The sequence below is a fragment of the Argentina silus genome (genome assembly GCF_951799395.1).
Source record: "Argentina silus genome assembly, chromosome: 8".
Taxonomy (NCBI): domain Eukaryota; kingdom Metazoa; phylum Chordata; class Actinopteri; order Argentiniformes; family Argentinidae; genus Argentina; species Argentina silus.
The window spans coordinates 10,082,422-10,098,479 of NC_139662.1; the positions used below are offsets into that span (position 1 = coordinate 10,082,422).

The 16,058-nt window shown below is 44.3% G+C and overlaps 2 protein-coding genes across 2 annotated transcripts in view; one reads left to right on the plus strand and one right to left on the minus strand.

Moving 5' to 3' along the window:
• rgs19 (regulator of G protein signaling 19) overlaps window positions 1–648 on the plus strand; it is a 5,220-nt gene extending 4,572 nt beyond the window's left edge. Inside the window, exon 2 of the mRNA XM_083675437.1 lies at window positions 1–648. This exon is cut by the window's left edge and continues 1,019 nt beyond it. The gene's annotated coding sequence lies outside the window, so the exon portion shown is untranslated.
• Window positions 1–15,076, minus strand: part of tcea2 (transcription elongation factor A (SII), 2) — a 15,256-nt gene extending 180 nt beyond the window's left edge. The window contains exons 1-10 of the mRNA XM_083675436.1: window positions 14,622–15,076; window positions 13,296–13,358; window positions 13,066–13,171; window positions 12,369–12,471; window positions 11,284–11,438; window positions 11,095–11,151; window positions 10,779–10,933; window positions 10,499–10,645; window positions 10,088–10,159; window positions 6,401–7,201 (exon numbers count right to left, since the gene is read on the minus strand). Coding sequence (XP_083531562.1) covers window positions 7,193–7,201; window positions 10,088–10,159; window positions 10,499–10,645; window positions 10,779–10,933; window positions 11,095–11,151; window positions 11,284–11,438; window positions 12,369–12,471; window positions 13,066–13,171; window positions 13,296–13,358; window positions 14,622–14,690 — 936 coding nt within the window. The 5' untranslated portion in view covers window positions 14,691–15,076 and the 3' untranslated portion in view covers window positions 6,401–7,192. The remainder of the gene's footprint in view (window positions 1–6,400; window positions 7,202–10,087; window positions 10,160–10,498; window positions 10,646–10,778; window positions 10,934–11,094; window positions 11,152–11,283; window positions 11,439–12,368; window positions 12,472–13,065; window positions 13,172–13,295; window positions 13,359–14,621) is intronic.
• Window positions 15,077–16,058: the final 982 nt, after the last annotated feature.

The window sequence follows — 16,058 nt, forward strand, 5'->3', positions numbered from 1 at the left end:
ATCTGTTGGACCATTCCACTGCCTGTGGCTCCTGCTACTTCAGCTCCAACTACTGATTTACAACAACTTTTTTTTTTTTCTTTTTTTTTTAATATATGTAAATACATATATGTTGATAATATTTTTCTCCTGACGTCACAATTTGAAGAGAGCCCAGAGAAACTCTGCAATAAGACACTGGAGTCTACTTTCTATACAGTCCCAACCCTCGGCAGGCCAGGGCTAGAACGGCCTGGCCTGGGCACTGCTGCTCTACTCTGCTTTTGTGAACTCTCACCTCTGACCTCTCCACTGTCTCCCTGCTGTGATTGGCTGTCTGAGGCATTGGGCTGAGCGCTGATGGGTTGATCGGGGGAGGGAGGGGCTATAGAGGTAATCCCAGGTGCAAAAAGAAAAAACATATTAAAAAAAAGACAAAAAAAATATATACAAAATGCTAATGAATTGTTAACAACTGCTATATGGAAAAAGGAGTTGAGGACAACAGATGTCTGTAGTTATAAAGAAGAGAAAAAAAAAGATGCCTAGGTCTTAATCAGACTTGTCACTCAAATGCATTTAACTTAGTATTATTAATGTTATTTATTTTATATTTTGTTAAACTGTGATTTTATTGTACATATATAAACAGAAACCCTTGAACATCCAACGCAACCCGAGCAAGCTGTCAATCATCTAAGCACGCGAGTGCTTCCAAGTTTTCTTCTTTTCTGTTTTTCTTGTGTTACTTTCGGGAGGTTCTGTTGCTCTGGCACCCCCTGTAGGTAGAGAACGGCACCCCGATTGCGGGTGCTGAACTGCAGATGGTTTGTGTTTGGGCTTGTCCCTTTTTTATTGTCAGGAAACACACTTGAATGCTGTCAAAAAGAGCTGTCGAGCTCTCTAGTCATGTATTAAGACTCTCTCACACATACTTATAAATACACTATACACTATATGTAGGGACGTGTGTGATAACCACAGATCATAGTGGCTTACACAAAGGCCTACATCTGTTTTATACATAACATTGATCATAGCAAAGACAATAACGATGGCCATACAAATCAACTAAAGGAAACATTAAAACTGTATGTGTGTGTGTGTGTGTGTGTGTGTGTGTGTGTGTGTGTGTGTGTGTGTGTGTGTGTGTGTGTGTGTGTGTGTGTGTGTGTGTGTGTGCGTGTATGTGTGCGTGTGTGTGTGCGCGTGTGTGTGTGCGTGTGTGTGTGTGTTTACAGATAGTTGTGCAACTGGAGAAATGTCATTCTTGTCTAACATGATTTGCTTCTTAGGCCAATGTTGCTCCAGCATCGCTTTGGACTGAGAAGCCAATAGACCCTGGTACTTCTGGTAACATGCTGTGAACTCGTGACCTGAACTCTTGATTGGTGGAAGGTGTCCAGCCAAGGGTCAATGGGAGGGTTGTATAACCACTGGATTGCCCTTGAACATTCCATCCGAGTGTCTTCGGATTCTCAGTGTCCCTCAACCCATTAGCGGGACTGACCGATCGACCAATGACTGGCCTCGACTTCAGACCACAGAGACGGCTTCAACAGGCCTGCATTGTTCTTCACATCATCAAAGCTAAATGAATTGGAACGGGAAAAGAGAGAAAGAGAGAGAGAGAAAGGAGAGGGGAGGGAAGAGGGGGGGGGGGGCGGTAAAAGAAAAAAAGAGATGTAGTGGTAACAATGTGAACTACTTCCATATAGTACTGTATACATCAGTGGAGGCTGGTGGAGGGTTAGGGTTAGGGTTAGGGTTAGGGTTAGGGTTAGGGTTAGAAATGCCTGTATGATACCATTGATACCAAATGCGCATGTGTGTTCTATATGATACCGTTCCTGATTCCGTTCCATGCTTGACAATGAGCCCGTCCTTCAATTTCTACCTCCACCAGCCTCTACCAACCTACGATTCCCTTGGCCTCCTTACTGCAATGCTGTCACCTCCTGTACTCTACGCGTCATTGCATCACTGTGTGTGTGTGTGTGTGTGTGTGTGTGTGTGTGTGTGTGTGTGTGTGTGTAAAAACCCACAGCTCTTTGTTATCCAGTATGTCCACAGTTTTGCTTTTAACTTGAACTTTTTTGCCGCTCCTGGCCACAGATGTCTCTACTGTAGTACAAGTCTTCTTCACCATGACTGGATCCAGAAAAAAAAAAAGATGTATTTATAGAGTTTTCACACTTTCAAAATGGCGCCTTAGTCTCATCAAACAAGGGGGTTATTCATAGAGCTATAGCATCACAGTCATTTTACCACCTAGTTGATGACAACAGGTTTGAGATGCTCTCTGGTTTGGTTGAAGGACGCCAGGGTGAGATTGTAAGAAACCAGTAAGCTGTAAGCTGAAGAATCGACCAAGAGGACCTTCAACACTGAAGTCATGTCAAGAGGAACAGCAGCAGACGCATATAAACTTTCCTCAGATCTGCTGTTGTTTCATATTTCTATACTCCTGAGTCCGTTCTGTTATTGTACATCTACATTGACTAGCAAGTCCCCCCTGATGCTGCGTGCCAATTCTCTACCCATTTCCTGAAGCGTCACTGATGTGCACTCCCCTACGTGAATTTGAAAGTGCACGTTTTAAGTGGAAGCACACAGGGCTTGAGGCAGTTTCCACTATTTTTCTCGTACACCTGTCCATTGCCTTTTAAACGCCTGCAGGGAAGCGCACAAGTCCACACTTCCAAGAAAAGGGTCGGGAAATAGAACGCATCCTAACTCTCTGGTGCTCTAGGGTAAGGTTGTCCCTATTGGGCCATGCTGCTACTAAACAGGAAGGAAAACTGTTTCTCTGCTAAAATGTGCTCTCCATAACCCCTAACCTTAACCTCACTCCTAACCTTATCCTCACTGCCTAACCCAAACCATGAATTAAGACAAACGAGCTAATTTACTCACACAGTCATTTTGACGAGATATCATTTGCACTTTGCAGCATGGCTTTTATTTTGACAGGTGTCGAAATCGCATTATTATTTTGTAAATAAATGGATATCATTTATCAATAAATATCATGAAACTTTATTAGAGTAATTGATTTCAATTTAGTATACTTACTAAATTGAAACTTACTCTGGGCCTGGAGTGACGTTTGCATACTGAAAGTATTTGTATTGGCTCTGAAAATGTAAGAGCCTGCATGAGTGAGTGTATATTGTTTGTTTTTTGTTTTTCAATGATGTATGTTCTATACTTATGTCTGTATATGAAGACATGTGCTGTATGAACACTGGCCTTTTAGATGATTTCTATTGCGCAAAGTTGTGTTCATAGGTACTACACAACCACTAACCTCATACCCAGACTAAAGTGTCTGGTGCCACACGATCACACAAGCACTGATACATATGCGCACACACACGCACGCGCGCGCACACACACACACACACACACACACACACACACACACTCACTGCAGGTCAAGCAGACAAGCAAACACAAGACCTGGAAGCAGAGCAGGGAAGGGAGGTAGGTGAGAGAGGAGGGCAGAGCAGTCAGTCCCACAACGCTCAGAAGTACAGATATCTGGCAGCCATTTTCTTTACCTCTGCAGTACCTCAGATACTGTAAACAGATACTGTATTAGTTACCTAACCTCTGGCTCCCATCATTGTTTTGAGTCTCACTGATCTCTGGGCTCAGGCTAACATTGCATTGTACAGTATTTAGACCTTAACGTCGTGTTGCTTTGGAGAGTCTGAGAGCCTGTTTACAGCTTCCTCAAAGACTTCCTCAAAGGTGCCAAATCAAGCCTTCACACACCTCAAACAAGTCTCAGATATGCAGGGCAAACACACTGTCAACATGGATGTGTGTGTGTGTGTGTGTGTGTGTGTGTGTGCGCGCCATACATGTATATGAGCTCAAGTGGAATGTGTCCCTTCTTTTTTTTAAATTATTATTATTTCAGCTTTGTCTAAAGAAAATATTTTTTTATTTTCAAAATTATGAGGATGAACATCCAGAGCAAAATTTCTGGTTCATTTTTGTTATATTTTCTGCCATCTTTTTTTGCTGTAGCCCACTGTTGGTGCTGACAAAGCCAGTGGCCACATCGTCTGCAGTTACACTCCTCCGCCAACAGGGGGCCACCTGTTGAATGGATGACAGTTGTGGAGAACAGGAAGAGGAATCCACCACCTTTACACCTGGTCCTTCCTGTTGATCTCTGTAATTGTACACCTTTGTTTCAGTCGCAGATACTTTTTATTTATTTTTTTTCTAAAAAGAGGAGATTATGAAAACAATAAAGACGTTTGTGTTATTATTATTCATGTGGGAATTTCCTTGTTCCTCATACTAAGCTGAGCAACCACAATATAAACAATTGTAACGGCTGTTGCTAACTGTCTTGGCGTTAAACCTCTCTGCTGTGCTGTTCCTTGTCGTGTGTGTTTGTGTGTGTGTGTTTGTGTGTGTGTGTGTGTGTGTGCGCGTGTATGCGTGTGTGTGTTGTACCAAAACAACCGGATGGCCCAGTGACCCTTATGTGAACCTGTAGCTCTCTTAAACCCCTCCTCTGACCACTAAACAGCCTTCTCCTCAAGTGTAATCAAATGTACTTCCATTACCTTGAACTCTTCACTCTCTTCTCTCTGTCTGAAACAGGATAGGGGGAAGAGAGCAAGAGGAAGTCCCTAACCTATCACTGGCACTGAGTGTTTACAACAATGAAGGCCACTGCCATTTGAAATGTATAGAACAGGGAACATTCAACAACCACTTCCTCTAGTTGGACATGTCTACAGCATGGTGTGTGTCCTGTGGACTTCTTCCTGATAGCTTGTTAAGAAACAGACAAGACTCATGGCCTGGGGTGGTCCAGTACCATGGCCTACAGTGCACATATGCCCATGTCGGCATTGGGTTTGAATCCGGCCCCTGCTGACATACCCTCTCCTCCTTACCTTCCTGTCTTTCTTCACTATCTCTACCCAATACAAATGAACAATATAAAAGTGGGACTGCCCCACTCCTCTCACTAACCATTAAATAAACAGACAAGAGTGATTTGGTTGACGACCGGCATTCCAGCCAACGGTTTGTAATGATGTGTGTTACCATTCACAGTACTGTACTTGCAGAAATGGGTAATGTATGCATTTACTGTCAACGGTAGTCTATAAGGAGCCCTGGCTCCAGATCTCTGCTGAGCCAACTTCCCTGACTATTGTTGTCTAGTGTGACATGACTATTGTAGTCTAGCCTCACAATGACAGTTAAAGAAGTTGGCAAAAGCAGACACATCTGGAGCCAGGGATCCTCTTAAGCTAGCAACTCACAAAGAGCAGATATTTAACAAACAGTTCCCTTTCCTCCTGTCTTCAACCAGCTGAGCCTTGAGACAGAGACAAAGTGTACTAAACATAGACCCCTACACAGCACCAGTGACCCGTGGCGTAAATACCATCAACACCAGACATGGAGTGAATCTGGGTCCTAATCCCTAATCAGACCCGTAATTAAAAGTCTTTGGATGCGGCTCATGCCTGTAACGCTGAGGGATTTCACGGCCCTGTCCCACTCGCTTGATCCACACGTATGGAAATAACCTTGTATTGCCAAAACAAACAATGGGCTCCGTTCACCGCTATGCACTCAAGAGCTCTGGCCGGTCCTGTCTGTTTGTCTGTCTGTCTGTCGCGACAGGCTGGAGGAGAGCAAGGCACCCAAACAGTTACCGTAACCAGTACAATTCTGACACGATTGACCCGTTTCCTGGACACAGATTAAGCCTACTTCTAAACGACAGAGTTTCGATTGAAAGAGTGATTCGGTGCAAAGACTGGGTTTACCTGTAATGGGCTGTACGTCTGGGGAACCCGCCATAATGGTAGACATGTCTACTGCATTTTGTCATTATGTCTGAATGTATGCATGTAATGTATGCAAGTGTTGCCCTCTGACCTTGAGGATGTCCTCTTGGCCTAATGGTAGACGCTTGTGTCTTCCGCATGGTGTGGGAGACCCCAGGTTCAAACCCGCCCCCACCCCCCCATCTGTCACATCAGTGAACCCAGCAGTGTAGCCTCTAGGAGTCCTTATAAGGGCGTGCCACGCAGTCAGACAGGTTGTATGTTACGCATAACAGTCAGGTGAGAAAGCTGCCAAGGGTAGTTAGTTCCTCATTCTCCCTTCTACGTTCCCATGGTACAGAAACTTACACCTCATGCTGGGAGGACTAGTGATGGGCAATGCTCATTCACTGGGGGAGCGTGTGGCAGGTGTACGAGAGTAAGTGGCATGTGTAGAACGTGTGTGTCCCTAGCAGTGTACGCAGATGCTTGAAACTGTATTGACAGCCTCTACATTTGTATTCCAAGTTGCCTTCCCGGCCCCTAATGTACAGAAAAGGACACAAACCAGCACTGAAAGAACAGATCACCACAACATCTCTTTCCACACTCCTTACATGTGTTTTTAATTAAATTGACAAGTTCCCGCAGGGAGGACAAATGGATACATACAAAAAAAATCACTTGTATGACAAAACTTTTTAAACCAGTCAATAGTTTTTGTCAGGAAGCTCAGCTCTAGTCTACCTCACCTCTGCCCTTTATACTACGGATAACAAACAGGCAGAGATGGGATAGAGAGAAATATTTAATCTCAAATTCTCCTATCATTTCACTTTTCTACTAATCCACATATCTTCAGATCCTCCCGTTTCTAGCTTGGTCACAGCAGAACTGAAAGCTAAAATGGATACTCTAAGTGCCCGTGTGGTGGCGTAGCATGTAAGACAGTGTAGAATTGCTCCAAGCACATTTTCAAACAACGGCTTGTTCTATATACAGCGATAGTGTATAAAACTATAGAAGTAATGAACCACGGCACCGAGGGGTCAAGAAAGGCACAACCATAACCCCAAAGTCCAAAAGCAGAACCTTGTTAGCAAGCTAGCTAGCATAAACTAACGTTATCAAAGCAAAAACGGTTTGAAGATTACACAGGAAGTGCTCAAAAGGGGCAAAAAAATAAACCAAATTAAACCAAAAAGCTAATCAGATGGCAACATTCGATCCAAATATATTACAGATTTATGAATATGTATAAAAAATAATGTATCAAAAAGAAAAGAAAAAAAAAAAGAAAAAAAAAGGAAAACAATCAGTCTGCAGTTGTAACAAAATAGATTCAGGTCCACTTCATCCTTGTCATTGCCTCTTGTGGCAAATCCGGAACTTTCCTCTACTTAACAGAACTGGTGAGAAAGAGAGAGAGAGACCATTTGGTTACATGTATGTGTGCTGTATTCTCTTAAATGTGAGAGACGTTATAATTCTGGATACTGACTTCATTATACAATCATGCCAACTTGACTTCCTTGATAGTGCTACTAAAAGTTCTCTCTGCTTTTCAATGTCTACCGCCACCTTGTGGTCAAGCTGCAGGAGTGCAGCAGGCTTGATAAAAGGACACCATAGCCCCCATGCTTTCACTTCCCCAAGCCCTCAGGTCACCCTGAGACACCCTCCTGATAAGTCAAGGTTAAGAAATGTATGCTCAGTCATTGGCTCAAACCCTTCTCACACTAACACACGCCAAATTAAAAATCTACTCCGAGACCCTACCTCCTAAGCATTACTTAAGACCTGAAAATATGATAGAAACTAAACACTAAGAAATATGGTGGAAATTCTACCCAGCTAATCAGACGGCTAAATTCTAAGTTATATTGTTTGCTTTTTTTTGTTGTGACATATCTTTATTCCTTTGTTTTTAATTATTTATTTGCATTCATTTTCTCTTGCTTTTAGGAATGTATTTCTCAACAATATATGCCATTTAGCTGACGCTTTTATCCAAAGCGACTTACATTGCAGTGAGTGCATACATAAGTATATATACTTATATACAAGTATATATGGTCCCAGCGGGAATCAAACCCACAACCTAAGCGTTGTTAGCGCCTTGCTCTACCCACTGAGCCACAGAGGACCACAAGCCCCTACAGGGGTTCTTAACCTCCCCTGCACAATGCCTTTTATTTCTTAATGCTGTCTTTCATTTGTTAATGTGTGTGCAAATTAAATTAAAAAAAAAAAATCAATATACAGTACCAGTCAAAAGTTTGGACACACCTTCTCATTCAATGGTTTTTCTTTATTTTTTTTTATTATTTTCTACATTGTAGATTAATATTGAAGACATCAAAACTATGAAGGAACACATATGGAATTATGTAGTAAACAAAAAAGTGTATATACCAGAATATATTTTAGATTTTAGATTCTTCAAAGTAGCCACCTTTTGCTTTGATAGCTTTGCACACTCTTGGCAAGTTTGTGTCCAAACTTTTGACTGGTACTATATATATATATATATATATATATATATATATATACACACAGTGGGGGAAATAATTATTTGATCCCCTGCTGATTTTGTTAGTTTGCCCGATTACAAAGAAATGAGCGGTCTATAATTTTTATGGTACTTTTATTTTAACAAATAGAGACAGAATATCAACAAAGAAGTCCAGAAAAAAGACATTATATAAAGTTATAAATTCATTTGCATTTGATCGAAGGAAATAAGTATTGGATCCCCAAGCAAAACATGACTTAGTACTTAGTGGAAGAACCATTGCTGGCAAGCACAGAAGTCAGACGTTTCTTATAGTTAGGTCACCAGGTTTGCACACATCTCAGGAGGGATTTTGGTCCACTCCTCTTTACAGATCCTCTCCAAATCCTGAAGGTTTCAAGGCTTTTGCTTGGCAACTCGAAGCTTCAGCTCCCTCCACAAATTTTCTATAGGATTAAGGTCTGGAGACTAGCTAGGCCACTCCATGACCTTAGTGTGCTTCTTCTTGAGCCACTCCTTTGTTGCCTTGGCTGTATGTTTTGGGTCATTGTCATGCTGGAAGACCCATCCACAACCCATCCTCAGTGCTCTGGCTGAGGGAAGGAGGTTCTCGTCCAAGATCTTATGGTACATGGCCCCGTCCATTGGCCCCTCAATGCAGTGAAGTCGTCCTGTACCCTTAGCAGAGAAACAACCCCAAAGCATAATGTTTCCACCTCCGTGTTTGACGGTGGGGATGGTGTTCTTGGGATTGTAGCATTCATCATTTCTCTCCCTCCAAACACGAAGAGTCGAATTTATGCCAGAGTTCAATTTTGGTCTCATCTGACCACATCACCTTCTCCCAAGCCTTCTCTGAATCATTTAGGTGTTCATTGGCAAACTTCAGATGGGCCTGTACATGGGCCTTCTTGAGCAGGGGGACCTTGCGGGCACTGCAGGATTTCAATCCGTTACGGTGTAGTGTGTTACCAATGGTTTTCTTGGTGACTGTGGTCCCAGCTGCCTTGAGATCATTACCAAGCTCCCCCCGTGTAGTTCTGGGCTGATCCCTCACCCTTCTCATGATCATCCTTACTCCACGAGGCAAGATCTTGCATGGAGCTCTAGGCCGAGGGCGATTGATGGTTATTTTGTATTTCTTCCATTTTCTAATAATTGCACCAACAGTTGTCTCCTTCTCACCAAGCTTCTTGCTGATGGTCTTGTAGCCCATTCCAGCCTTGTGCAGGTCTACAACTCTTACCCTGATGTCCTTTGAATGTTCTTTGGTCTTGCCCATGGTGGTGGAGAGGTTGGAATGGAAGAGATTGATTCTATTGACAGGTGTCTTTTATACCCATAACAAGCAGAGATTAGGAGTACTTTTCCTAAAGTGACAGGACTAATCTGTGTGCCTCATGGGCATATAACCAGTCTGTATGAGCCAGAATTCTTGCTGGTTTGTAGGGGGATCAAATACTTATTTCTTTCGATCAAATGCAAATTAATTTATAACTTTATATAATGTGTTTTATCTGGACTTCTTTGTTGATATTCTGTCTCCATTTGTTAAACTAAAAGTACCATAAAAAGTATAGACCGCTCATTTCTTTGTAATCGGGCAAACTAACAAAATCAGCAGGGGATCAAATAATTATTTCCCCCACTGTATATATAAAAAGGTACGGTGAAGAAATCTCCACGATACGGGGCCGTGGGTTCATTTAGACATCACCAACAGATAACAGATAGAGAGAGAGACGGAGAGAGAGACAGAGAGATGAGGGGCCCTGCTTACCTTCCATCGGTTGCCACACTCGTTGCACAGCACGAAGGTGGTCATGGGTTCATCAGCACTGCGTGTTTGCACCTGAGACGCGAGGAAGAGACCGTATCCATGTAGATGAGCAGAGAACACGCATACCAATGACACACATGTACCATATCCACCCACCCACACTGCCACCCACCCACCCACACCTCTACTTCCCTGCGCTCTACTGACTGAACACATGAACTGTCCGCTATTCGTTAAGTGATCATCACACGTGTTTTGGATAATAATGCATGCGTGTAGTAATACATACAATGGCGTAAGGCAAGTACACCCTCCTCAACTCTATCCTACTGTCTGTTCCCGTCGGAGAACCTGCATGAGGATGTGAGAAGGAGTAGGTCCGGGATGTGAACGGGGAAGCCCAGTCGGTACCTGTGTGTAGGTGCAGTTCTTGCCCCGGCACTTCCCGCACTGGAACATGTCCGTCTCCGTGCCGCCCACTTTGGAGAGCTGGTGTTCACGGATCGACTCCTTGGTCAGAGCCTTCCTCATCTCCTTCAGCTCGTTACTCGCCATCTCCTGTGGCACACACACACACACACACACACACACGTATATAGCTTTTGCGGTAATCCTCCAGACATATTTCAACTGTCTTAAGTATCAAACATGAAGTACACACACACATATAGACAGATACACACACACACACCTCTGCGGACATGTTGGCGATGCGGTCGGCGGAGATGTTTCCACAGAGCACGTTGCGTCTCAGGTCGGGGTTCTTCTGGTCCTTGAGGTTGGAGATGCGGCTCCTCAGCCTGGCCTTGTACTTGACGTCCGTGGACTTGAAGTCCTGGTAGATACGTGAGGTCACGGGTGCAGTCAAGGAAGGCAGCAGTGGCCAGTAGAGAGACACTACACACAAGCCCCCATACCCCTACTCAACCCCTAGCCCCTAACCCCTAACCCTGAGCCTGAACTTGATCCTGACCTCACCACCGGAACAAAAAGACTAAAAAGGATATAGTCCTCAATCTGAGCAGCCAAGTGCTCACAGTCTGCTCCAATGGTTTTGTGATCATCTGGAATATCAAACAAGAGAGAGTCAGTCAGTATGCCTTTTCACTCTGACCAAACAAGCGTTCCATCCCATGCATCCAGATACAAAAGACACACACTCAGACACACACGGGGGTTAGGGTTAGGGTTCTCACCGTCCGTCTGTAGGGCAGCCACCAGCAGCTCTCTACACTTGGTGCGCACGCTGTCCGTGGTGACTGGGGCGGGGGGGAAGGAGGTGAACTTGGGGGTGGTGGGGGTCGTCGGGGTGGTGGGAGTGGTGGGAGTCTTTTGCGGCTCCTGCTTCTTGCTGGGTGTAGTTAACGGGGGGGGGGGGGGGGGGGGGGGGTCAGAAAGAAAACAATACATACGTCAGATTAGGTAGAAACTAGATCCGTCAAAACGATTACAAAAACACGAATGGCGCGGTTTGCTGAATCGCAATTTTGGCTGTCAAATTTTGCCGCAATTATGGATGTTTTCATTGGGTTGTAGATGTCATATAAAAAAAGGGGAGAAAACATCAAATCTGCATCAGATGTTGTTGTGAGCATCTTCTCAACCAATAACAACCGCCAGGTGTGCTAAAACTCTCTGTACCTCCGTCACCGGTTAAAACCTCGTTAAAATGACTAATAAATAAAGAATGTTCCCACTTGTATCTAACACCGTTTCTATGGTGTTCAACATGACAAGCTTCCATATACAACGGGGACGGGATACCTAGATCGTCTCAGCGGAGAGCCGCAACAACAACAACACAAATTCAAAGGGAATAAATAAGTGTTTCTGATTGAATTACGCCACGACAGAAACTTGGCTTGTCAAATCTCTTCCGAGGCCTGGAACAAAACGTGAAAGTGGGACACGGAAGACGAGTTCCCCGCGCTGGGCGCAGACGGCGCAACTCCACACGGTTTGCAAAAAGCCTGTTTCTCTCCACGCCTCCGCGTTTGAAGTTCCGTCTGAACACGGTGCCGCGCAGAATCGTCAACCGAACCGCCTGCTGCAACAGACATCCGCCGGCCGTTGGATCGACACCGGCCGATCTGTGCCGCGCGGAGGCTCTGGACGCCACTGGGCTACGAGGTCGCCGCTTCATCGGCGTATTCGTTTCGTGCGTCCTTGTCCATCGTTGTCGGACGTCAAATCCGCGAGCGCGCTGGGCAGAAGTCAAACTACGGTACGTTGCGAGGGTCAAACCGGGGGGGGAAACTTAACGCGTTGACAGCGATCTCACCTCCAGTCGCTGGACCCTGGGCTGTCCTTGGACGTCGACGACCTCAGAGGAGAACCCTCTCTCTTCTTCTCCTCCGCCGCCACTCCCTTCCCCTCAGAACCATCTGTGGAAAGCACACACACACACACACACACACACACACACACACACACACACACACACACACACACACACACACACACACACACACACACACACACACACACACACACACACACACACGGTTAATCTGTTTTCATGTCATGAGGTAAATCTCAATGGTTTGATGTGGCTTCCTCTCCGCATCTCTTCTTCCATCTGTACTGATTTTAAATCAAGCTGGGGAGGAAGCAATATGGTGGATGACTAGCAGGCGTTCATTAGCCCAGCGCGCTCACATTGGTGCAGAGGACAAAGGAGTTGAAGAGAGGAAGGGTCTTAAGACAACTGAGATCCAACAGGTTAAGGTTTGTCTTAAAAGATCAGGTGGTTCCTATCTATTACCAAGCTGCTGTCTGCTCAAGGCAAACCTTTTTTTTCCTAAACCATGTTGAGGTTATTATTTATTTTCCATTCTCTCTCTCCGTCTACAGCATGTGGATCCCACATGTACAGTAGATAGATTTGAGGCAGGCCTACACACACACACACACACACACACACACACACACACACACACACACACACACACACACACACACACACACACACACCATACCCAGCAGTTTCTTCCAGGACTTGATGAGTGACTTGGCCAAAGTCTGCACCTCCTCCTCTGAGCTCTGCTTCCTCACTGCGTTCACTGACATGCCAATCCTGGTAGACTGAGACATACACAACATGGAGGAGAGGCGAGGGTTAAGTGACGTGCTACATTTTAACTCAAGTACATTTCTGGAAAGCTATGCAATACGTTTGAACATCAGTGTGTGGGGGGTGGGATCTTACCTGGAGAGTCTCCAAATTCATTTTCATGTTCTTCAGTTCTCTCAGCAAATCTATGGCGCCATCCTTTGGCAATAAAACAAAAACAACAGTTGCATAAACAATACATTGCAAAAAGAAGAAGAAATAAATCAAATGTTAAACATAGTTCATAAATACATGTTTACCTATGAAAATGATTCAACTTTGTCATGAGGCCTATGCAGTCTCGCGTGTGCAACAAAGTCCCTTGCATGTATAGGCCTGCATATTATGTGAACTGACGGGTCGGAAAAAGTGTGGATATTTAGTAGACTAGAACTGAATTGTTCTTTATATATGAAAAACAATTGACATTCCCTCTGTAGTGGAAAATCAACATGAGAAAAGTTGGAACCCTACCAGCTGCCAACTCAGCCACCGTAGCTCACACATCAACAAACGTATAGCACCGCGTTGTGAAAATAAAGGATGAGGACACCAAACAGCTGTCGAGGATTTCATTGAATCCAAAATAATGATGGGCAAACACGCTCATCAATTATGGAGACAGTACGTCTACCACCATCTAATGAGCCCTCCAACATATACATAAAAAAAATAGAATTGATAGCAAGAAAAGTATTGTCGCATCAAGTCGTCATGCAAGAGTGAAAGCAGCTGTGTAGCTTATGTGTTAGAAATCAATATAGGTGAGGACAGTCGGTTCGGGGTAGTGAGTATGCATTGGCCTATCCGAGAGGGTTTAGCTTTAGGAGAGGCCTATAGGCAAGTCATCGATGAGCACATTAAAGTATTCTAACTATTATTGAGCCTAAATCGCCACTCAACAAATCGGCTATTGGAAAAGTACAGGAAGATATCCTCCGCTTCCGAGTTCGCAAAAAACAAACAAAAAACACGTGAATGTGATAACCTTCGACTTAACATCCAGACCTTAACTTAACATCCAGACCTTAACTAAGATCATTCCGCTAATCGTTTGTTTCGATGTTAATTAGCCTAATTGAAGCAGCCAGGGTAGTATGAGGGAGACCTAGCAATCACAACCCACACGAAATCGCCGCGTAATTGCAACAATGTTTCAATGTGTGGACATTACCGCGGTCACTGGGCACATTGTAGCGCTGCTAGCGCGCCCGTTCACATTCTTCTGCAACACATTATTTAATGATAAACCAACCAGACAGAGTTCATAGAGCACCAAAAAAACAAACACAGGTTCTCTTGCTTTCCAGAATTTTCGCTCCGTACAAAGGTGCAGCAAGCCAGCGGGCATCACAACACTCACGCCTTGCCTACCTGATTTCGGATGCTGTGGACGCGTCCACACCAGCCAACTCAACTTACCGTGTTTTTTTTGTGCACCATTTTGTCGAGCTTTTTAGCAATGCGTTCGACCTCCTGGTCTTTCGCCATTTTGCATATATATTCCTGTTATTCTGATCCGCTACACATAAACCTCCATTTATATTGAAAAGCTCTTTCGCTCCCTCTCTGTCCCAAAAGGATCCACTTCTTCCCCACAGCGCTCGTACGAAACGACAGAGAGCATATGGGACTTGTAGTTCATGGACTACAAAAAAGAAAAGACTACTCTTCTGTGTTTCCCCTCACTCCTACACAATAAGAGCACTGCCACAGAATACGCATGGAGCGTCTCAGAAATAATTAGCATTTTTCTCTACTGAATTGTGCTCGATTTGTTGTTGGCGCTCTTAGAAAGCTAATTATGACAGTGGAAACAACGCCATTCTATTAATTTCTGCCGCTTCCACATGGTTCCAAGCACAGGGTTCCCCTGCTTGCATGGCCGCGATGCATACGCATTCACACCTTGCTTCAACGTCCAATGGACGTCGCTGTTCTCTTTCTTTTGGGTTTACCAGCGGAGGGCTGCCGAATTCACTTCACCATAGTCCCTGAGTCGGACTGCCATCTAGCGTGCAGGAGTGTGAATTCGGAACTAGTTGCCTGTGAATGTTGTTTGACCCGGTCTGCACAGCGTCAGTGTGCAGACGTTAGGGCCAAACTGCCTTCATCGAACTATTTCTTACAGATCAGGCTACACCTTATGAATCGTATTGACTATGTACCGTAAAACTCAGTGATGTAGTGGAGGATGAACTCAATTTACCCACGTTTCTATTTCTGTGAATATGGTTTAACCATCTGTTGTGCTGAGTAAGTGTCTGTTCTTTGCATTAGGGTTTGCCCCGCTTATTATGTTTGCCATTACATCCCTGGGGAGATCAAGCCCTTCATAGTAGATGATTCCATAAGTTGACAGTTTCCCTTTTTGGTAGGCTACTAACGATAGTGTCTCCAGTAGAACTACAGTATGACTCCAGAAAGCACAGCTTTAATTTATGTAAAATGCCATGAATGTAAATGTAACATGTGTGTGTGTGTGTGTGTATGTGTGTGTGTGTGTGTGTTGCACATGCACTGTATGGATATGTGGCAATGGCAGGGTATGCTTTGTAAGGAAACTCCACCTCAACTAATGCTAGTAGGATGGGGAAAGTCCCACACACACACACACACACACACACACACACACACACACACACACACACACACACACACACACACACACACACACCACGTGGGGAGGAAATACTGCCATAATACCAATGAGGTCATATCAGACATTTTCCAGGTCACATTATTCCTGTCCTCTATAACACAGTGGTGTAGCGGCAGCTGCATAATAAGGGAGATGAAGGAACACCTATCTTACTGAAATGTTCCAGAAACATTACCCCCAACATTGGACACAGTGTG